Here is a 25,090-nt window from a genome sequence, read left to right as displayed (position 1 = left end):
CTAGAGATTAGTAGAGAAGCCTTGTAGACTCGGAGCCTGTGTGTGTTAGGTCTATAGATTAGTAGAGAAGCCTTGTAGACTCAGAGCCTGTGTGTGTTAGGTCTAGAGATTAGTAGAGAAGCCTTGTAGACTCGGAGCCTGTGTGTGTTAGGTCTATACATTAGTAGAGAAGCCTTGTAGACTCGGAGCCTGTGTGTGTTAGGTCTAGAGATTAGTAGAGAAGCCTTGTAGACTAGGAGCCTGTGTGTGTTAGGTCTATATATTAGTAGAGAAGCCTTGTAGACTCGGAGCCTGTGTGTGTTAGGTCTATAGATTAGTAGAGAAGCCTTGTAGACTGGGAGCCTGTGTGTGTTAGGTCTATAAATTAGTAGAGAAGCCTTGTAGACTCGGAGCCTGTGTGTGGTAGGTCTAGAGATTAGTAGAGAAGCCTTGTAGACTAGGAGCCTATGTGTGGTAGGTCTAGAGATTAGTAGAGAAGCCTTGTAGACTCAGAGCCTATGTGTGTTAGGTCTATATATTAGTAGAGAAGCCTTGTAGACTCGGAGCCTGTGTGTGGTAGGTCTATAGATTAGTAGAGAAGCCTTGTAGACTAGGAGCCTGTGTGTGGTAGGTCTATAGATTAGTAGAGAAGCCTTGTAGACTAGGAGCCTGTGTGTGGTAGGTCTATAGATTAGTAGAGAAGCCTTGTAGACTAGGAACCTGTGTGTGGTAGGTCTATAGATTAGTAGAGAAGCCTTGTAGACTAGGAGCCTGTGTGTGGTAGGTCTATAGATTAGTAGAGAAGCCTTGTAGACTAGGAGCCTGTGTGTGGTAGGTCTATAGATTAGCAGAGAAGCCTTGTAGACTAGGAGCCTGTGTGTGGTAGGTCTATAGATTAGTAGAGAAGCCTTGTAGACTAGGAGCCTGTGTGTGTTAGGTCTAGAGATTAGTAGAGAAGCCTTGTAGACTAGGAGCCTGTGTGTGTTAGGTCTATATATTAGTAGAGAAGCCTTGTAGACTCGGAGCCTGTGTGTTAGGTCTATAGATTAGTAGAGAAGCCTTGTAGACTAGGAGCCTGTGTGTGGTAGGTCTATAGATTAGTAGAGAAGCCTTGTAGACTAGGAGCCTGTGTGTGGTAGGTCTATAGATTAGTAGAGAAGCCTTGTAGACTAGAGCCTATGTGTGGTAGGTCTATCAGAGTGGTATTAGTAGAGAAGCCTTGTAGACTAGGAGCCTGTGTGGTAGGTCTATAGATTAGTAGAGAAGCCTTGTAGACTAGGAGCCTGTGTGTGGTAGGTCTATAGATTAGTAGAGAAGCCTTGTAGACTAGGAGCCTGTGTGTGGTAGGTCTATAGATTAGTAGAGAAGCCTTGTAGACTAGGAGCCTGTGTGTGGTAGGTCTATAGATTAGTAGAGAAGCCTTGTAGACTAGGAGCCTGTGTGTGGTAGGTCTATAGATTAGTAGAGAAGCCTTGTAGACTAGGAGCCTGTGTGTGGTAGGTCTATAGATTAGTAGAGAAGCCTTGTAGACTAGGAGCCTGTGTGTGGTAGGTCTATAGATTAGTAGCCTTGTAGACTAGGAGCCTTAGGTAGACTAGGAGCCTTGTAGACTGCCTGTGTGGTAGGTCTATAGATTAGTAGAGAAGCCTTGTAGACTAGGAGCCTGTGTGTGGTAGGTCTATAGATTAGTAGAGAAGCCTTGTAGACTAGGAGCCTGTGTGTGGTAGGTCTATAGATTAGTAGAGAAGCCTTGTAGACTAGGAGCCTGTGTGTGGTAGGTCTATAGATTAGTAGAGAAGCCTTGTAGACTAGGAGCCTGTGTGTGGTAGGTCTATAGATTAGTAGAGAAGCCTTGTAGACTAGGAGCCTGTGTGTGGTAGGTCTATAGATTAGTAGAGAAGCCTTGTAGACTAGGAGCCTGTGTGTGGTAGGTCTATAGATTAGTAGAGAAGCCTTGTAGACTAGGAGCCTGTGTGTGGTAGGTCTATAGATTAGTAGAGAAGCCTTAGACTAGGAGACTAGGAGCTTGTAGACTAGGAGTGTGTGGTAGGTCTATAGATTAGTAGAGAAGCCTTGTAGACTAGGAGCCTGTGTGTGGTAGGTCTATAGATTAGTAGAGAAGCCTTGTAGACTAGGAACCTGTGTGTGGTAGGTCTATAGATTAGTAGAGAAGCCTTGTAGACTAGGAGCCTGTGTGTGGTAGGTCTATAGATTAGCAGAGAAGCCTTGTAGACTAGGAGCCTGTGTGTGGTAGGTCTATAGATTAGTAGAGAAGCCTTGTAGACTAGGAGCCTGTGTGTGGTAGGTCTATAGATTAGCAGAGAAGCCTTGTAGACTAGGAGCCTGTGTGTGGTAGGTCTATAGATTAGTAGAGGATAAATCACAGTGGGAGCTTTATAATTCACATCATCAGCGTGTGACTATTACAGAAACAACACACCATGGTAATGACAATGTATATATTGTAACATTTCAGTAATAAGACATAAGTATGTTATAAGTACATACATTGTTTCCCTTAACAATCTCCTGTGTGCAAATATCAATATAGCACAAAGAAAGGCATACATTGAGACGGAGTTGTAAAATAACGTATGGAGATAATATGAGAAGTGTATAGAGAGAGGGGACATAGAGAAGAGTGTGTGTCAAATCTGCTAATATAACATAGAATATATGATAATTCATGGATAAAACATATATGATTGAAAAGCCATATGTGAGCAGTTTAGTACAGAGAGTCGTAGCTATACTACCCTATACTTTTCTACCCTATACTATACAGTAACACTATAGTCTCATAGCAGTACGGGTTTATCTACCCTATACCGTAACACTATAGTCTCAGAGCAGTACGGGTTTATCTACCCTATACCGTAACACTATAGTCTCAGAGCAGTACGGGTTTATCTACCCTATACCGTAACACTATAGTCTCAGAGCAGTACGGGTTTATCTACCCTATACCGTAACACTATAGTCTCATAGCAGTAAGGGTTTATCTACCCTATACCGTAACACTATAGTCTCAGAGCAGTACGGGTTTATCTACCCTATACCGTAACACTATAGTCTCAGAGCAGTACGGGTTTATCTACCCTATACCGTAACACTATAGTCTCATAGCAGTACGGGTTTATCTACCCTATACCGTAACACTATAGTCTCAGAGCAGTACGGGTTTATCTACCCTATACCGTAACACTATAGTCTCAGAGCAGTACGGGTTTATCTACCCTATACCGTAACACTATAGTCTCAGAGCAGTACGGGTTTATCTACCCTATACCGTAACACTATAGTCTCAGAGCAGTACGGGTTTATCTACCCTATACCGTAACACTATAGTCTCAGAGCAGTACGGGTTTATCTACCCTATACCGTAACACTATAGTCTCAGAGCAGTACGGGTTTATCTACCCTATAGTCTATAGTCTCAGAGCAGTACGGGTTTATCTACCCTATACCGTAACACTATAGTCTCAGAGCAGTACGGGTTTATCTACCCTATACCGTAACACTATAGTCTCATAGCAGTACGGGTTTATCTACCCTATACCGTAACACTATAGTCTCAGAGCAGTACGGGTTTTTATCTAGTCTCCAGTACGGGTTTATACCGTAACACTATAGTCTCAGAGCAGTACGGGTTTATCTACCCTATACCGTAACACTATAGTCTCAGAGCAGTACGGGTTTATCTACCCTATACCGTAACACTATAGTCTCAGAGCAGTACGGGTTTATCTACCCTATACCGTAACACTATAGTCTCAGAGCAGTATGGGTTTATCTACCCTATACCGTAACACTATAGTCTCAGAGCAGTACGGGTTTATCTACCCTATACCGTAACACTATAGTCTCAGAGCAGTACGGGTTTATCTACCCTATACCGTAACACTATAGTCTCAGAGCAGTACGGGTTTATCTACCCTATACCGTAACACTATAGTCTCAGAGCAGTATGGGTTTATCTCCCCTCACGAGGAGAAGAGAGGACACACTCTTCGATCTAAACTAACAAAGACAGGACAAGGAGGAAAAGAGGAAAAACAAGCCAGTGAATCTTTCTCCATCTCTGTGAAAGTCACACTCTCTCACTGAACCCTGACTGCTCTAGAGATCCTTCCTTTTCCTTTCCCCATCCTTCCCTCTCTTCTCCTCTCGCAGATAGATGCCAAGACTAATATTTGGACTAGCGAAGGACAGTTGAGACTACATAATAAAGTATGAGGACCATGAAGAGTAGCATCTACTCTTTCCACACTCTCTAAAACAACCAGTCTGTTCAAGTAGGCGTACAGCAAATAACATTCAATAACCAAGTAGCCATCTATTAAATAACACAAACAACTCATTCAATAACCAAGTAGCCATCTATTAAATAACACAAACAACTCATTCAATAACCAAGTAGCCATCTATTAAATAACACAAACAACTCATTCAATAACCAAGTAGCCATCTATTAAATAACACAAACAACTCATTCAATAACCAAGTAGCCATCTATTAAATAACACAAACAACTCATTCAATAACCAAGTAGCCATCTATTAAATAACACAAACAACTCATTCAATAACCATCTATTAAATAACACAAACAACTCATTCAATAGCCATCTATTAAATAACACAAACAACTCATTCAATAACCAATAACCATCTATTAAATAACACAAACAACTCATTCAATAACCAATAGCCATCTATTAAATAACACAAACAACTCATTCAATAACCATCTATTAAATAACACAAACAACTCATTCAATAGCCATCTATTAAATAACACAAACAACTCATTCAATAACCATCTATTAAATAACACAAACAACTCATTCAATAGCCAAGTAGCCATCTATTAAATAACACAAACAACTCATTCAATAGCCAAGTAGCCATCTATTAAATAACACAAACAACTCATTCAATAGCCATCTATTAAATAACACAAACAACTCATTCAATAACCATCTATTAAATAACACAAACAACTCATTCAATAACCATCTATTAAATAACACAAACAACTCATTCAATAACCAATAACCATCTATTAAATAACACAAACAACTCATTCAATAACCAATAACCATCTATTAAATAACACAAACAACTCATTCAATAACCATCTATTAAATAACACAAACAACTCATTCAATAGCCATCTATTAAATAACACAAACAACTCATTCAATAGCCATCTATTAAATAACACAAACAACTCATTCAATAGCCATCTATTAAATAACACAAACAACTCATTCAATAGCCATCTATTAAATAACACAAACAACTCATTCAATAACCAATAACCATCTATTAAATAACACAAACAACTCATTCAATAACCAATAACCATCTATTAAATAACACAAACAACTCATTCAATAACCAATAACCATCTATTAAATAACACAAACAACTCATTCAATAACCAATAACCATCTATTAAATAACACAAACAACTCATTCAATAACCAAGTAGCCATCTATTAAATAACACAAACAACTCATTCAATAGCCATCTATTAAATAACACAAACAACTCATTCAATAGCCATCTATTAAATAACACAAACAACTCATTCAATAGCCAAGTAGCCATCTATTAAATAACACAAACAACTCATTCAATAGCCAAGTAGCCATCTATTAAATAACACAAACAACTCATTCAATAACCAAGTAGCCATCTATTAAATAACACAAACAACTCATTCAATAGCCATCTATTAAATAACACAAACAACTCATTCAATAACCAATAACCATCTATTAAATAACACAAACAACTCAAAGTGTCATATCTCCCACACAGCCATGCAATATGGTGATCCCTTAGCATCAGAAGTGTAAACGGTCTGTCTCCTTACCATAGACTTGGTGAAGGGGCGAGCCAGGGTGAAGAACAGGGTCATCAGCCACCAGCTACGATGGATGGCTGTGTACATCATGTTCCCAGGGTGCACTGCATTGCAGGTGACCCCGTGGAGCGAGAGGCGTCGGTGGAGCTCGTTAGAGAACAGGAGGTTACACAGCTTGGCACGGTTGTAGGCCAGCATGGACCAGTAGTCCTTCTGAGGAGGAGACAGCACAGCCAGGTCCACCTTACCACACTGGTCCAGCAGGTCTGTAAACCTGGGGAGAGAGGAACCAAGATTAACTTTATGTACCTAGTAAAGTTTTCATTTTACAGGAACAAGTCAAGGACCGAGTACTTTAAGGTTAACTTTAATGAACCCTGCCTCACACAGGAAGCGGCGCAGGTCCTAATCCAGGCACTTGTCATCTCCCGTCTGGATTACTGCAACTCGCTGTTGGCTGGGCTCCCTGCCTGTGCCATTAAACCCCTACAACTCATCCAGAACGCCGCAGCCCGTCTGGTGTTCAACCTTCCCAAGTTCTCTCACGTCACCCCGCTCCTCCGCTCTCTCCACTGGCTTCCAGTTGAAGCTCGCATCCGCTACAAGACCATGGTGCTTGCCTACGGAGCTGTGAGGGGAACGGCACCTCACTACCTCCAGGCTCTGATCAGGCCCTACACCCAAACAAGGGCACTGCGTTCATCCACCTCTGGCCTGCTCGCCTCCCTACCACTGAGGAAGTACAGTTCCCGCTCAGCCCAGTCAAAACTGTTCGCTGCTCTGGCCCCCCAATGGTGGAACAAACTCCCTCACGACGCCAGGACAGCGGAGTCAATCACCACCTTCCGGAGACACCTGAAACCCCACCTCTTTAAGGAATACCTAGGATAGGATAAAGTAATCCTTCCCCCCCCCTTAAAAGACCTAGATGCACTATTGTAAAGTGGCTGTTCCACTGGATGTCATAAGGTGAAAGCACCAATTTGTAAGTCGCTCTGGATAAGAGCGTCTGCTAAATGACTTAAATGTAAAATGTAAATGTAATGAAAGTACACTTGAATTAAATTCCATAGACCAGTGCTCTCCAACCCTGTTCCTGGAGATCTACCATCCTGTAGGTTTTCACTCCAACCCTAATCTAGCACACCTGATTCTAATAATTAGCTGGATGATAAGGTGAATCAGGTCAGTTACCACTGGAGTGAACCTCTTCAGGCACAGGGTTGTAGAGTCCTTCCATAGACTATACACATTTCAAATAGAAGTAGAGAAGTAACTGTGTGCATCGGTGCTGTAGTTACTATAGCAGCAGAAGTGTGGTCCTGGCTGAATACAAATCTAATGCGTGACAGGATGTTTTTTAATTGCCTGCGACAGAGCAGTTAAAGCCCAGATGTTTGACAAGGCTCTTGAACATTACACCGCTCGCTAGGTTATTATGCAGTCACAATAACACAGAGACACACCGCAGTCAAACACACTCCCTCCTCCTCCCTCAAAATATGTGTGTGTGTCTGTCTGTTTGTGGTTGTGTGCATCTGCATCTTAATCCAGTCATTAGAAACCCACCAATCAACATGTCACCTGATTTCCTTGTTGTGATTTTCCAAGCTGCCTGCCTGGCGTTTGCTTACCGTTCCCTCTCCGCTACATCCTTGCTTGGCTAAATTACAACATCTGCAGGCTTTATATTTCATGTGAAGAAACTTCACAACTGCTTTAGCGCTTGGTAGGGTTAATAAATCACTTGGAGATACACATTTTTCTCTCAAAGCAAGTTTCTTGACATTTAATAATACAATATGCTCTCTTTTAACTTGCGCCTGTCAAGAGTTAAATAAGGTTACACTGATTTCATAGTGACCTACTCCACATTGTCAACACTGTAAAATGTCTGTCTTTTTAGTTCAGAAAACAGCACAAATAGAAACATTCCTGGCTTTTACTTAGACATAAAGAGCACATATAGGTAGTTTATTGACACCATTTCAGCCATCTAACCGTAACCCTTTCACAGAGAGTGTAATAGGGGGTTTAAAATACAGTGTAACAGAGAGATTTAATACAATATTTGCTCTCCTGATCTTTGAGAAGGCCTAATGCACTTATTAGTATTGTGTCAATTACACTGCAGACCCTGGTGTTGGGGGGTGATAAGGTTTTCTGCCTTTTCCCTCATCCCTCTTCCTCTCTGTCTCCATCCCTCCTCCTCTCTTTCCATCCCTTCATACCTCCATCTCACCCACCTTGTCTGCTATACTCTGTAGGTCACAACTTTACATTACAACAGGGGGCTTAGGGAGTATAATCTACTACCAGGTCAGGGGTCAGACTGAAAGCCTGTTAGGGAGAGGCTAAGTGAAATAACCAGGAAGTCACGGGAAATAACACACAAACAGAAAAGTGAGTAACTTCAACGGGGATGCAATATAGGTGTGGAATGGAGCGGGCAGAATGGCAGATGTAATATTAGATATGGTCTCTATCCCCTCTTCTATTCTGGACTAGTCTGTAACTGACTCTCTTTTCTGGCTAAGCCCTCTTTGAAGGGGTTAGGCACCATTGATTAGGGATGGGAGAGGAGGGTGAGACTGGGGGGAGAATAGGATGGAGGAATACTGGAGAGGAGGGTGAGACTGGGGGGAGAATAGGATGGAGGAATACTGGAGGGGATGGGAGAGGAGGGTGAGACTGGGGGGAGAATAGGATGGAGGAATACTGGAGGGGATGGGAGAGGAGGGTGAGACTGGGGGAGAATAGGATGGAGGAATACTGGAGGGGATGGGAGAGGAGGGTGAGACTGGGGGAGAATAGGATGGAGGAATACTGGAGGAGATGGGAGAGGAGGGTGAGACGGGGGGAGAATAGGATGGAGGAATACTGGAGGGGATGGGAGAGGAGGGTGAGACTGGGGGGAGAATAGGATGGAGGAATACTGGAGGGGATGGGAGAGGAGGGTGGACTGGGAGGATGGGATACTGGGGATGAGACTGAGACTGGGGGAGAATAGGATGGAGGAATACTGGAGGGGATGGGAGAGGAGGGTGAGACTGGGGGAGAATAGGATGGAGTAATACTGGAGAGGGATGGGAGAGGAGGGTGAGACTGGGGGGAGAATAGGATGGAGGAATACTGGAGGGGATGGGAGAGGAGGGTGAGACTGGGGGAGAATGGAGGATGGAGGGGTGGGGAATACTGGGGGAGAATAGGATGGACTGGAGGGATGGGAGAGGAGGGTGAGACTGGGGGGAGAATAGGATGGAGGAATACTGGAGGGGATGGGAGAGGAGGGTGAGACTGGGGGAGAATAGGATGGAGGAATACTGGAGGGGATGGGAGAGGAGGGTGAGACTGGGAGGAGAATAGGATGGAGGAATACTGGAGGGGGATGGGAGAGGAGGGTGAGACTGGGGGAGAATAGGATGGAGGAATACTGGAGGGGGATGGGAGAGGAGGGTGAGACTGGGGGGAGAATAGGATGGAGGAATACTGGAGGGGATGGGAGAGGAGGGTGAGACTGGGGGAGAATAGGATGGAGGAATACTGGAGGGGATGGGAGAGGAGGGTGAGACTGGGGGAGAATAGGATGGAGGAATACTGGAGGAGATGGGAGAGGAGGGTGAGACTGGGGGAGAATAGGATGGAGGAATACTGGAGGGGATGGGAGAGGAGGGTGAGACTGGGGGAGAATAGGATGGAGGAATACTGGAGGGGATGGGAGAGGAGGGTGAGACTGGGGGAGAATAGGATGGAGGAATACTGGAGGGGATGGGAGAGGAGGGTGAGAGGAGGGGAGGGGAGAATAGGATGGAGGAATACTGGAGGGGATGGGAGAGGAGGGTGAGACTGGGGGAGAATAGGATGGAGGAATACTGGAGAGGAGGGTGAGACTGGGGGAGAATAGGATGGAGGAATACTGGAGGGGATGGGAGGGATGGGAGAGGAGGGATGGAGACTGGGAGAGGAGGGGGGGACTGGGGGAGAATAGGATGGAGGAATACTGGAGGGGATGGGAGGAGGGTGAGACTGGGGGAGAATAGGATGCAGGAATAATGGAGGGGATGGGAGAGGAGGTTGAGACTGGGGGAGAATAGGATGGAGGAATACTGGACTGGGGGGGCTGGGAAAGGAGGGTGAGACTGGGGGAGAATAGGATGAAGGAATACTGGAGGGGATGGGTGAGGAGGGGGAGACTGGGGGAGAATAGGATGCAGGAATAATGGAGGGGATGGGAGAGGAGGGTGAGACTGGGGGAGAATAGGATGGAGGAATACTGGAGGGGATGGGAGAGGAGGGTGAGACTGGGGGAGAATAGGATGGAGGAATACTGGAGGGATGGGAGAGGAGGGTGAGACTGGGGGAGAATAGGATGGAGGAATACTGGAGAGGAGGGTGAGACTGGGGGAGAATAGGATGGAGGAATACTGGAGGGGATGGGAGAGGAGGGTGAGACTGGGGGAGGGGGAGAATGGAGGATGGAGGAATACTGGAGGGGATGGGAGAGGAGGGTGAGACTGGGGGAGGGGAGAAATGGAGGGGATGGAGGAATACTGGAGGGGATGGGAGAGGAGGGTGAGACTGGGGGAGAATAGGATGGAGGAATACTGGAGAGGAGGGTGAGACTGGGGGGGAGAATAGGATGGAGGAATACTGGAGGGGATGGGAGAGGAGGGTGAGACTGGGGAGAATGGGGGAGAATAGGATGGAGGAATACTGGAGGGGATGGGAGAGGAGGGTGAGACTGGGGGAGAATAGGATAGAGGAATACTGGAGAGGAGGGTGAGACTGGGGGAGAATAGGATGGAGGAATACTGAGAGGGGATGGGAGAGGAGGGTGAGACTGGGGGAGAATAGGATGGAGGAATACTGGAGGGGATGGGAGAGGAGGGTGAGACTGGGGGAGAATAGGATGCAGGAATAATGGAGGGGATGGGAGAGGAGGTTGAGACTGGGGGAGAATAGGATGGAGGAATACTGGAGGGGATGGGAAAGGAGGGTGAGACTGGGGGAGAATAGGATGGAGGAATACTGGAGGGGATGGGAGAGGAGGGTGAGACTGGGGGAGAATAGGATGGAGGAATACTGGAGGGGCTGGGAGAGGAGGGTGAGACTGGGGGGAGAATAGGATGGAGGAATACTGGAGGGGATGGGAGAGGAGGGTGAGACTGGGGGGAGGATAGGATGGAGGAATAAAGCAGGGGATGGGAGAGGAGGGTGAGACTGGGGGGAGGATAGGATGGAGGAATAAAGCAGGGGATGGGTGGGGAGAGACAAAGATATGGGGAAATATGTAGAAAGGAAGCGAAAAGAGGAGAGGGGAAATTGGAGGGATGGAAAGAAGAGAAACATGGCAAGAGGAAAGGGCCTGCTGTCGTTGTAACTTATTAAACAGGTCCTGTATCAATAATATGTTGTCATTTCACTTTCTTTCAAATCACACTTCACTCTCCCAGTCAGTGTACGGGAGCTGACAACTTGTGAATATGAGTCTCATGACTGTAGTTGACTAATTGGTCAGCTAGAATAACTCTGCCAGGGGCATTGTGATTGGCTGACTATAGCCAGGTCAATGTGTCCCATGAGAACGGACTGCCTCTGATACACACGGGACAACATACTGTAGGATTACTCCTTCCCTCCCTCCCACCCAAGTTAAAGTATCCCAGTGAGAAAAGAAATAAACATAAATATGGGTGTATTTACAATGATGTTTGTTCTTCACTGGTTGCCCTTTTCTTGTGGTAACAAGTCACAAATCTTGCTGCTGTGATGGCACACTGTGGAATTTCACCCAGTAGATATGGGAGTTTATCAAAATTGGGTTTGTTTTCAAATTCTTTGTGGATCTGTGTAATCTGAGGGAAATATGTGTCTCTAATATTATGGCCATACATTTGGCAGGAGGGCAGGAAGTGCAGCTCAGCTTCCACCTCATTTTGTGGGCAGTGTGCACATAGTCTGTCTTCTCTTGAGAGCCAGGTCTGCCTAAGGCAGCCTTTCTCAATGGCAAGGCTATGCTCACTGAGATTTAATGGCAGGGCCCAGGTCTGACAGAATCTGTGCAGAAGATGTAGATGCTGCTGTAGGCCCTCCTTTGTTGGGGACAGAAGCACCAGATCATCAGCAAACAGTAGACATTTTACTTCAGATTGTAGTAGTGTGAGGCCGGGTGCTGCAGACTGTTCTAGTGCCCTCGCCAATTATTTTATATGTATGTTGAATAGGGTGTGGCTTAAGCTGCATCCCTGTCTCACTCCACGGCCCTGTGGAAAGAAATTTGTGTGAATGGATTGGGGTGATCAGTCCTTGGTTCCAAATATTGGGGAAGATGCCAGAGCTAAGGATGATGTTAAAGAGTTTAAGTATAGCCAATTGGAATTTGTGGTCTGTATATTTTATCATTTCAATCAGGATACCATCAACACCACAGGCCTTTTTGAGTTGGATGGTTTGTAATTTTGTCCTGTAGTTCATGTCTTTAATAGTTGATTTTGAGATTTGATCATGTATATGTATATAGTATTGTCATGACGTTGGCCTGTGGGTAAGGTTTATGACCTCCCCCCATAAATACCTTTCTCCCTTCTCTCTCTCTCTGACTCTACTGAGGGACTCTTGAATAGCCTTTGTTAAACATAGAGAGTCTGGGATCATCAAACAAGTGGGGGGGAAAGGAACCATATTTCGGCAATAGAACCAGTTGAAAATATGCATTGGTACTTAATGAACATGACGTCAGTTCGGTTGTATCTGAGACATTATGACTGATGAAGGAACGACAAATTGTATCTGGGAAAGTCTACACATTATAGTTATCAGATTCAGATGGAATTGTTGTGCAATTTAAATGCAATTTAAATTAAACTATTTGTGAAAAGATTAAATGTCATTTTAGCTTCCAAATGAGAGAATTGGGTTTTCATAAGATAAGAGCTCTGCTCAATCAGTGGCCCGCCCCTGTGAAGAGACATGGGTTATAAACTATGAAACACACCCTTCTCTCCCTCCACTATATAAGCCCTTGATGAAAATGTAACCTTCTGTTCCGGGTAAATTAGGATGACGGTCCGATGTCAGAAGGATTCAGATAATAACTACAGAACGAAGCCAACCTCAGTGTGAGCTTTGGTTGCGAATGGTATGAACTTTGAACTCTTATTCACTACAAAAGTGATACCTCCTAGCCGTTGAGTTAGCAGTGGCCGCCGTAAACGTGGGCTAGGAAAGGACGGATGATGTATCCCGTCTACCACACAACGACGACACTGCAACGTATCCCGTTCACCACCAGTGACATTCTTCCGAGGACTGGAAGATCTCTGTTGGCCAACATGACCAGCATCTATGACCAACCTCCCGAAGCGCAGTTCAGAGAAAATATTTATTGCATTTTCCTTTTCCAAATGGGCGGTAATTTAGAATGCATAAGATACTGTATTTACGATAGCAGAGCTTCTCCCTTTGTTTCTCAGTCTTCCCGCTCTTTCACTCAAACCCAACCCCCTTTTCTTCGTGTAACCAGCTGTCACATCTGTTCCGTCCGCTAGGGACGTTTTCCTTTATGACATAATTTGTAATCAAGGTATTATTCATTCTGTGTATATGTAATTCTGTGTGATTAGTTAGGTATTTGGTAAAGAAATAATTAAACTCAATTTTGTATTGCTGAATAGAATAGCATGTCATATCACTTAATCCGGCATAGCCAAAGACATGACAGTGTTTTACAATTTTCCAAGAAATGGTTAGTCTATGGATTCTTCAATTACATTGAGCTGATTTCTGACAGGCTGTTCCTTCTTTTTTTCCTCTCTCTCTCAGTCTCTCTCTGTCTCTCTCTGTCTCTCTCAGTCTCTCTCAGTCTCTCTCAGTCTCTCTCTGTCTCTCTCTGTCTCTCTCTGTCTCTCTCTCTGAGCCCTAGGACCATACCTCAGGACTACCTGGCCTGATGACCCCTGGCCGTCCCCGTGGTCGTGCTGCTGATCCAGTTTCTGCTGTTTTGCCTGTGGCTATGGAACCATGACCTGTTCACCAGACGTGGTACCTTGCCCTGGCCCTGCTGTTTTCGTCCCCTCTCTCTCCTTCTCTCTCCTTCTTTAGTGCACCTGCTGTCTCGACCTCTGAATACTCAGCTATGAAAATACAACTGACATTTACTCCTGAGGTGTTGACCTGTTGCACCCTCTACAACAACTGTGATTATTATTTGACCCTGCTGGTCATCTATGAACATTTGAACATCTTGAAGAACGATCTGGCCATGTACTCTTATAATCTCAGCCAGAAAAGGACTGGCCAACTCTCGGAGCCTGGATCCTCTCTAGGTTCAGTTCAGTATTGATTTACATATAGTGTAAGTGTGAGGGTAGGGCTTATGCTTTAGGGGGTTAGGTAGTGGTTATAAATAATATTTGTTTAGTCAGTGAATACAGACCTGTGTGACTCAGAGGACACCACCACCACACGGGCGGGGGCGGAGCGTCGCAGCACTTCCTGTAGACACTGCACCAACAGGAAGTGACCTAGGTGGCAGATCTGGAAGGTGGACTCCAGACCGTCCTCCGTCAGACGCCAAGGCTGGGTACACACAGCTGCGTTACATATCAGGATGTGGAGCGGCCTAAGGGGAAAGGAGAGGGACATACAGGCAATGAGACACTGAGCGCCAGTATTACAAGGTATAGGCACTGTGACCTCCTCTCCACTCTGTAACCAGAGATCTAGGGAGAAGGAAAGGAACGGAGAGGGGAAGACAGGAGGGAAAGAGAGAGGTGTGCTATTCCTGTGTGCAGCTGCTAGAGACAGGGTATTAGTGATATGATATACTGTATGTATACTGTATAGCGGGCTTCCTCTCTTACTCCCCCATGGTCTGACTGAGAGATACTGAATACAGTTGGACACTAGCCATCAGAAACAACCAACACCTTGAATAGTCATCATATCAACCTGAGAGAGAGAGAGAGAGAGAGAGAGAGAGAGAGAGAGAGAGAGAGGGGGGGGGGGGGGGGATTTGGCAAAAAATACTTCAGTCAGTTATAGAACCCATTGCCCTCTATGGCTGTGAGGTTTTGCGTTGTACTTTGTGTACAACGCAAAACCCCAAACAATGCATGCAGAGCAGAATTAAGACTACACCCGCTAGTTATGGTTTCACCAGAAGTTGTCCTCCTAGCGGGATGCCTAGCCCTGAAAGGTTATTAACATCCAGAAAAGAGCTGTTCAATTCTACAACCACCTAAAAGGAAGTGATGACCACACATTCCACCACAGAGCCTCACCTACAGAAGTTCTATCAGCCAGCTGGTTCTGGGGCTCTATTCACAAACAGACTCCACACCAAGGGGCCAGGGTTCCGGTTTTGAAGCACTGTTGACTGCTCCTACAGTTTTGCTTCGGTACTCTGGCCATGTCGGGCTGTGAGAGATCCTTGTAGGCGGCATCCCTCCAGCGAGCTCGAAACCACAGTAACACTGGCGAACAATCCAAACACGCCCACCAATTTTTGATTTCTTCCATTAGAATGAATTACGAGGCCCAGGGCAGTGTGTGTACCCTGTGTTTAAGACTGCCTGCTGGATTCATTAATCTTACTCCTACCCGACACGCAGGCGTCCCATCTAGACATCTGGAAATGCAAATGCGCTACGCTAAATGCTAATAGCACTCGTTAAAACTCAAACGTTCATTAAAATACACATGCAGGGTACTGAATTAAAGCTACACTCATTGTGAATCCAGCCAACAAGTCAGATTTTTAAAATGCTTTTCGGCGAAAGCATGAGAAGCTATTATCTGATAGCATGTAACACCCCAAAAGACCCGCAGGGGACGTAAACAAAATAATTAGCATAGTCGGCGCTACACAAAACGCACAAATAAAATATAAAACATTCATTACCTTTGACAATCTTCTTTGTTGGCACTCCTAGATGTCCCATAAACATCACTATTGGGTCTTTTTTTCGTTTAAATCGGTCCATATATAGCCTAGATATCGATCTATGAAGACTGTGTAATCAAGGAAAAAAACATCGTTTTTTAACGCAACGTCATTTTTTTAAATTAAAAAAGTCGACGATAAACTTTCACAAAACACTTCGAAATACTTTTGTAATGCAACTTTAGGTATTAGTAAACGTTAATAATCGATCAAATTGATCACGAGGCGATGTATATTCTATAGCTGTACATCTTGAAATAATGTCCGGGTAAATCTCAACCAAAATATCCGGTCGGAGACCGGAAGAAATGCGCTGCCTCGTGTCCGTTTGACCAAGAAACAAATCCTAGGCAAATGACAAGACTGTTGACATCGTGTGGAAGCTGTAGGTATTGCAACCTCGGCCCCATTTAATGTGGTTCACATTCAACAATAGGTTCAAGTGGCGCATGGATATATTTTCCCATTTTCAGTGATCAGATTTTCCTGCGCTTTTCGATGAAACGCACATTCTGTTATAGTCACAGCCGTGATTTAACCAGTTTTATAAACGTCTGAGTGTTTTCTATCCACACATACTAATCATATGCATATACTATATTCCTGGCATGAGTAGCAGGGCGCTGAAATGTTGCGCGATTTTTAACAGAATGTTCGAAAAAGTAGGGGGTAGGAGTAAGAGGTTAAAAACTGGATGCTAGAAATTGAATGTGTGAATTGTTATGCATGGCTCTAATGATTCTTCCCTATAACACTGTTAGAGAGGACAGGAGTGTACATTCACCTTCAGGCCTCCTAACACACAGCTCACACAGCTCACACAGCACACACAGCTCACACAGCTCACACAGCTCACCCAGCACACCCAGCTCACACAGCTCATACAGCTCACACAGCTCACAGAGCACACACAGCTCACACAGCACACACAGCACACACAGCTCACACAGCTCACCCAGCACACACAGCTCACACAGCTCACACAGCTCACAGAGCACACACAGCATACACAGCTCACAGAGCACACACAGCTCACACAGCACACACAGCTCACAGAGCACACACAGCTTACACAGCTCATGCAGCACACATAGGGTTCATTACTGAGAGTCACACTCAGTCCACACCAACTACAGAATTCCTACATATGCAAATCATACTCTACCGTGCTATATACAGAATCATTAAAAAACTCTTAGCCGCAGTGTTTAACCCAAAGTAAGAAGTCATCTTTAGATTGAACTCCAAATCCACTGCCTAAAATGTAACCAGCGTCAGTGACTTAATAGAGCTAGAGAACAGGTTGGTGGGTAGTAAGAAAGCAGTGTTTGGACACGCCTACTCATTCAAAGGTGTTTCTTTATTTTGTACTATCTTCTCCATTGTAGAATAATAGTGAAGACATCCAAACTATTAAATAACACATATGGAATCATGTAGTAACTAAAAAAGAGCTCAACAAATCAAAATATATTTTATATTTAAGATTCTTCAAAGTAGCCACCCTTTGCCTTGATGACAGCTTTGCACACTCTTGGCATTCTCTCAACCAGCTGCATGAGGTAGTCACCTGGAATGCATTTCAATTAACCGGTGTGTCTTGTTAAAAGTTAATTTGTGGAATTTCTTTCCTTCTTAATGTGTTTGAGCCAGTCGGTTGTGTTGTGACAAGGTAGGGTGGTATACAGAAGAGAGCCCTATATGGTAAAAGTCCAAGTCCATATTATGGCAAGAACAGCTCAAATAAGATAATTGACTGACATGAAGTAACAGAGCATTTGGAATACAGGTTTAGGTTTAGGTTTAAAAAGGATTCTAAATTTTGTCATTTCTACATGTTTTTTTGTATGTTTTAATGTCAGACTTGATTTTCCCTAACGAAAAATGAATCAACCCCTACAAAAATGTCCATTAATTATAATCCACATAAAAATAATTCACATTTCCTGTTGCTGCAGGATTATTTTCCTGCTGTGAGAAACTGGTCAAATTAGGATACGACATCTGTATGTAAGACCTCTTTCAGTTAGATAAACAAACTTTCATAGATCCAAATTGTAAAAAAAAAAAAACTGTTGGTGATTTTACAGGTCAGTTAAAGAGGGACCACCAGTTAAAATCAGACCACAAGTTAGGCGAGAGCACTTGTCCTTAATGTGTATCTCTCAGAGCTCATAACCCCTTCCTCCTCCTCCTCAGAAGAGCAGACATCAGTTCCTAGCGCAGGGTCTCATCTTCATAACCACCGGTCTAATGAAGGTCTTTAATGGGCCTACTGCTGCTGGCCCGGTCGAACTGTTATCTTAGCGCTGGTCAAGCGGGGGTGTTAAGTACCAAACAGGGATAGATGAGTATATTGTATATTTAGTGTAACTAGCCCCCTTTGGCATGATCTCTGACATCAATGATAACCTGCCTGGAGGAGGTGATTGGCTCTGTGTGCGGCTGGGCTCTGTCCAATGATCATTAACACAGGACTTTATTGGCCATACAGGGACGGGAGCTGGAACAAACACACACACAGGGTAGAAATGTGTGTGTTTTGTGTGTCTGAAGACAAGTGTTCTCTAATATAGTTCTGGCCGTATCAGACAACTGCCCCATGCCATTCACAGCTCACAGACTCCTCTCCTCTCCCCTCAACTCTGCTCTAACTTCCCCTGGGATGCCCCCACAAGTATATTTTAGTGATTACATTTAGTTTTGATACTTAATATAAATCCCTTTAGAACACATAGTGGCCACCGACTGTATTTCTTTAAATTACTATAGTGGCCACCGATGGTATTTCTTTAAATTACTATAGCGGCCACCGACTGTATTTCTTTAAATTACTATAGCGACCACCGATGGTATTTCTTTAAATTACTATAGTGGCCACCGACTGTATTTCTTTAAATTACTATAGCGACCACCGACTGTATTTCTTTAAATTACTATAGTGGCCACCGACTGTATTTCTTTAAATTACTATAGCGGCCACCGATGGTATTTCTTTAAATTACTATAGCGGCCACCGACTGTATTTCTTTATATTACTATAGCGACCACCGACTGTATTTCTTTAAATTACTATAGCGGCCACCGACTGTATTTCTTTAAATTACTATAGCGGCCACCGATGGTATTTCTTTAAATTACTATAGTGGCCACCGACTGTATTTCTTTAAATTACTATAGCGGCCACCGACTGTATTTCTTTAAATTACTATAGCGACCACCGACGGTATTTCTTTAAATTACTATAGTGGCCACCGACTGTATTTCTTTAAATTACTATAGCGACCACCGACGGTATTTCTTTAAATTACTATAGCGGCCACCGATGGTATTTCTTTAAATTACTATAGTGGCCACCGACTGTATTTCTTTAAATTACTATAGTGGCCACCGACTGTATTTCTTTAAATTACTATAGCGACCACCGACTGTATTTCTTTAAATTACTATAGCGGCCACCGACTGTATTTCTTTAAATTACTATAGTGGCCACCGACTGTATTTCTTTAAATTACTATAGCGGCCACCGACTGTATTTCTTTAAATTACTATAGCGACCACCGACTGTATTTCTTTAAATTACTATAGCGACCACCGACTGTATTTCTTTAAATTACTATAGCGGCCACCGACTGTATTTCTTTAAATTACTATAGCGGCCACCGATGGTATTTCTTTAAATTACTATAGCGGCCACCGACTGTATTTCTTTAAATTACTATAGCGGCCACCGACTGTATTTCTTTAAATTACTATAGCGGCCACCGATGGTATTTCTTTAAATTACTATAGCGGCCACCACCGACTGTATTTCTTTAAATTACTATAGCGGCCACCGACTGTATTTCTTTAAATTACTATAGCGACCACCGACGCTATTTCTTTAAATTACTATAGAGGCCACCGACTGTATTTCTTTAAATTACTATAGCGACCACCGACTGTATTTCTTTAAATTACTATAGCGGCCACCGATGGTATTTCTTTAAATTACTATAGTGGCCACCGACTGTATTTCTTTAAATTACTATAGCGGCCACCGACTGAATTTCTTTAAATTACTATAGCGACCACCGACGGTATTTCTTTAAATTATTATAGCGGCCACCGATGGTATTTCTTTAAATTACTATAGCGGCCACCGACTGTAACGATCTGAGTGTAGTGGGTGAGGAGTCAAGCGCAGGAAGCAGAGAGTTCAGGTGAGTGCCATTTTAATGCACCGACAAACGGCGAACATAAGCCAACCCACACGAACACACACGGCGTAATGAACAAACAGGGGAACTTAAACGGTCCAGGGAAAACCCACAAAATGGGAAAACACAAAACCCATAGACGTGCACACAAGTACACTAAAATAGATGGTCACAATAATTAATCCCGCACAAGGAACTCTGCGGGCCGGCTGACTAATAAAGCCTACTACCTAATTCAAAACAGGTGCACTCAATCAACACATAAGGAGGGGGAGGAAATAATCAGTAGTAGCTAGTAGGCCGGCGACGACGACCGCCGAGCGCCACCCGAACGGGAAGGGGAGTGTCCTTCGGTCGGAGTCGTGACACCGACGGTATTTCTTTAAATTACTATAGCGGCCACCGACAGTATTTCTTTAAATTACTATAGCGGCCACCGTATTTCTTTAAATTACTATAGTGGCCACCGACGGTATTTCTTTAAATTACAGCGGCCACCGACTGTATTTCTTTAAATTACTATAGCGGCCACCGACTGTATTTCTTTAAATTACTATAGCGGCCACCGACGGTATTTCTTTAAATTACTATAGCGGCCACCGACAGTATTTCTTTAAATTACTATAGCGGCCACCGACTGTATTTCTTTAAATTACTATAGCGGCCACCGACTGTATTTCTTTAAATTACTATAGCGGCCACCGACAGTATTTCTTTAAATTACTATAGCGGCCACCGACAGTATTTCTTTAAATTACTATAGCGGCCACCGACTGTATTTCTTTAAATTACTATAGCGGCCACCGACTGTATTTCTTTAAATTACTATAGCGGCCACCGACGGTATTTCTTTAAATTACTATAGCGGCCACCGACTGTATTTCTTTAAATTACTATAGCGACCACCGACTGTATTTCTTTAAATTACGACTGTATTTCTTTAAATTACTATAGCGGCCACCGACGGTATTTCGAGCTGTACTTTCTTTAAATTACTATAGCGGCCACCGACTGTATTTCTTTAAATTACTATAGCGGCCACCGACTGTATTTCTTTAATTATAGCGGCCACCGACGGTATTTCTTTAAATTACTATAGCGGCCACCGACTGTATTTCTTTAAATTACTATAGCGGCCACCGACTGTATTTCTTTTCTTTAAATTACTAGCGGCCACCGACGGTATTTCTTTAAATTACGGCCACCGACTGTATTTCTTTAAATTACTATAGCGGCCACCGACTGTATTTCTTTAAATTACTATAGCGGCCACCGACGGTATTTCTTTAAATTACTATAGCGGCCACCGACTGTATTTCTTTAAATTACTATAGCGGCCACCGACTGTATTTCTTTAAATTACTATAGCGGCCACCGACGGTATTTCTTTAAATTACTATAGCGACCACCGACTGTATTTCTTTAAATTACTATTACGGCCACCGACGGTATTTCTTTAAATTACTATAGCGACCACCGACGGTATTTCTTTAAATTACTATAGCGACCGCTGATTGTATTTCTTTAAGTTGATTGGACATGATTTGGAAAGGCACACACCTGTCTATATAAGGTCCCACAGTTGCCAGTGCATGTCAGAGCAAAAATCAAGCCATGAGGTTGAAGGAATTGTCTTTAGAGCTCTGAGACAGGATTGTGTTGAGGTACAGATCCGGGGAAGGATACCAAAAGATGTCTGCAGCATTGAAGGTCTCCAAGAACACGGTGGCCTTCATCATTCTAAAATGGAAGACGTTTGGAACCACCTACTCTTCCTAGAGCTGGTCGCCAGGATAAACTGAGCAATCGGAGAAGGGCCTTGGTCAGGAAGGAGACTATGAACCCGATGGTCACTCTGACAGAGCTCCAGAAATCCTCTGTAGAGATGGGAGAACCTTCCAGAAGGACAACCATTTCTGCAGCACTCCACCAATCAGGACTTTATGGTAGAGTGGCCAGACGGAAGCCACTCCTCAGTAAAAGGCACATGACAGCCCGCTTGGAGTATGCCAAAAGGCACCCAAAGGACTCTCAGACCATGAGAAACACAATTCTCTGGTCTGATGAAACCAAGATTCAACTCTTTGACCTGAATGTCAAGCATCACGTCTGGAGGAAACATGGCATCATCACTACGGTGAAGCACAGTGGTGGCAGCATCATACTGTGGGGGTGTTTTTCATCGGCAGGGACTGGGAGACTAGTCAGGATCAAGGCAAAGATGAAGTACAGAGAGATTCTTGATGAAGTCCTGAGCGCTGTGGAGCAGGTTCTCAGACTGGGACAAAGTTTCACCTTCCTATAAGACAAGACCCTAAGCTCACAGCCAAGAAAACACAGGAGTGGCTTTGGGACAAGTCTCTGAATGTCCTTGAGTAGCCCAGCCAGAGTCCGGACATAAACCTGATCGAACATCTCTGGAGAGACCTGAAAATAGCTGTGCAGCAACACTCCCCATCCAACCTGACAGAGTTTGAGAGGATCTACAGAGAAGAATGGGAGAATGTCCCCAAATACAGGTGTGCCAAACTTGTAGCGTCATACCCAAGAAGACTCACGGGTGTAATTGCTGTCAAAGGTGCTTCAACAAAGTACTGCGTAAAGGGTCTGAATACTCATGTAAATGTGATACTTTCACTTGTTTAGAGGAAGAGGAGTTAGAGATGATTGGAGGAATAGAGATGTGGAGCGAGAAGTGGAGGGAGAGGAGCGAAGAGTGGAGGGAGAGTAGAGTGGAGCGAGAGGAGAGGAGAGTGGAGGGAGAGGAGAGTGGAGGGAGGAGTGGAGCGAGAGGAGAGTGGAGGGAGAGGAGAGTGGAGGGAGGAGTGGAGAGTGGAGTGAGAGGAGAGTGGAGCGAGGAATGGAGAGTGGAGCGAGAGGAGAGTGGAGCGAGAGGAGAGTGGAGGGAGGAGTGGAGCGAGAGGAGAGCAAGAGGAGAGTGGAGGGAGAGGCGAGTGGAGGGAGAGGAGAGTGGAGGGAGAGGCAAGTGGAGGGAGGAGTGGAGCGAGAGGAGAGTGGAGTGAGAGGAGATTGGAGGGAGAGGAGAGTGGAGGGAGGAGTGGAGCAAGAGGAGAGTAGAGCAAGAGGAGAGTGGAGCGAGAGGAGAGTGGAGGGAGGAGTGGAGCGAGAGGAGAATGGAGGGAGGAGTGGAGCGAGAGGAGAGCGAGAGGAGAGTGGAGGGAGAGGCGAGTGGAGGGAGAGGAGAGTGGAGGGAGGAGTGGAGCAAGAGGAGAGTGGAGGGAGAGGAGAGTGGAGCGAGAGGAGAGTGGAGCGAGAGGAGAGTTGAGGGAGGAGTGGAGCGAGAAGAGAGTGAAGCGAGAGGAGAGTGGAGCGAGAGGAGAGTGGAGCGAGAGGAGAGTGGAGGGAGAGGAGAGTGGAGGGAGAGGAGAGTGGATCGAGAGGGGAGTGGAGCGAGAGGGGAGTGGAGCGAGAGGAGAGTGGAGCGAGAGGAGAGTGGAGGGAGGAGTGGAGCGAGAGGAGAGTGGAGCGAGAGGAGTGGAGAGAGAGGAGAGTGAAGCGAGAGGAGAGTGGAGGGAGAAGTGGAGCGAGAGGAGAGTGAAGCGAGAAGAGAGTGAAGGGAGGAGTGGAGCGAGAGGAGAGTGGAGCGAGAGGAGAGTGGAGGGAGGAGTGGAGCAAGAGGAGAGTGGAGCGAGAGGAGAGTGGAGCGAGGAGTGGAGTGAGAGGAGAGTGAAGCGAGAGGAGAGTGGAGCGAGAGGAGAGTGGAGGGAGAGGAACATGAGGGAGAGGGAGAGGAGGAAGAAAAGGATGAGGGAGAGGAGTAAGAAGAGGATGAGGGAGAGGAGATTTTTTCACATAGGTGTTCCTTTGTCCAGGTGTGAAAGGGCAGTGTGGAGTGCAAAATGGATTGCATCATCTGTGGATCTGTTTGGGCGGTATGCGAATTGGAGTGGGTCCATTCTGTCTTGGATGATGGTGTTGATGTGAGCCATGTAGGTATTACAGACTGGGTCAGAGAGAGATAGAAAATGTCAGTGAAGACACTTGCCAGCTGGTCAGCGCATGCTCTGGGTATGTGTCCTGGTAATCCATCTGACCCTGTTGCCTTGTGAACGTTAACCTGTTTAAAGGTCTTACTCACATCGACTACAGAGAGTGTTTTTGTGGAACCCTGGGGCAGTTCATATTGCTACAGTAATAGCTCATAGCAATAAACAGACATAACATATTACTTACAGTTTCTTGGTCTTGAAGGAGTCAGCGAACTCTCTGACACTGCGGAGAGAGGCCAGGTCCAACATCATGGCCTCCAACCTGGCCTTGTGCTGCAGAGAGAACAGACAACACACAACAACTTTATCATCATCCTCATCATCAATCAACAATATTGTGAGTTTCGGTATGACACAAACACTAGCTCCTCCAGAAGTAACCATTTAGATTGACATCTGCTGATGTTGAGTTAGACCAGACTGACTGCAGATGGCTCCAGATCTGATGAGACATTATGACCACAGCTCAACTACAGCAGACAGGTTCACATCTCTCTCAGGCTGTTGATGGCTCCTGACATGCTCATGGGTCTGTGTAAATGCTCATGGTTCTGTGTAAATGTTTACGGTTCTGTGTAAATGCTCATGGTTCTGTGTAAATGCCCATGGTTCTGTGTAAATGTTTATGGTTCTGTGTAAATGTTTATGGTTCTGTGTAAATGCTCATGGTTCTGTGTAAATGCTCATGGTTCTGTGTAAAGGTTTACGGTTGTGTGTAAATGCTCATGGTTCTGTGTAAATGTTTACGGTTGTGTGTAAATGCCCATGGTTCTGTGTAAATGTTTACGGTTGTGTGTAAATGCCCATGGTTCTGTGTAAATGTTTATGGTTCTGTGTAAATGCCCATGGTTCTGTGTAAATGTTTATGGTTCTGTGTAAATGTTTATGGTTCTGTGTAAATGCTCATGGTTCTGTGTAAATGTTTATGGTTCTGTGTAAATGCTCCTGGTTCTGTGTAAATGCTCATGGTTCTGTGTAAATGCTCATGGTTCTGTGTAAATATGCATGGTTCTGTCTGTCCATGTGTAGCTCATCACACACCATATGCCGGTGGACAAGGAGAGGAGTGGTGAAAGATAGATGA

The 25,090-nt window shown here is 44.7% G+C and overlaps 1 protein-coding gene across 1 annotated transcript in view; it reads right to left on the bottom strand.

Annotated features, from left to right (window-relative positions):
* wwox (WW domain containing oxidoreductase) overlaps positions 1 to 25,090 on the bottom strand; it is a 360,819-nt gene that overhangs the window by 196,220 nt on the left and 139,509 nt on the right. Inside the window, exons 6-8 of the mRNA XM_065022484.1 lie at positions 24,191 to 24,279; positions 14,289 to 14,474; positions 5,864 to 6,128 (exon numbers count right to left, since the gene is read on the bottom strand). Of these exons, the coding sequence (XP_064878556.1) occupies positions 5,864 to 6,128; positions 14,289 to 14,474; positions 24,191 to 24,279 (540 nt within the window). The remainder of the gene's footprint in view (positions 1 to 5,863; positions 6,129 to 14,288; positions 14,475 to 24,190; positions 24,280 to 25,090) is intronic.

Source organism: Oncorhynchus nerka, linkage group LG9a (genome assembly GCF_034236695.1).
Source record: "Oncorhynchus nerka isolate Pitt River linkage group LG9a, Oner_Uvic_2.0, whole genome shotgun sequence".
Taxonomy (NCBI): domain Eukaryota; kingdom Metazoa; phylum Chordata; class Actinopteri; order Salmoniformes; family Salmonidae; genus Oncorhynchus; species Oncorhynchus nerka.
Note: the sequence above shows the minus strand (reverse complement) of the source record. Positions and strands in the feature narration are given on the sequence as shown.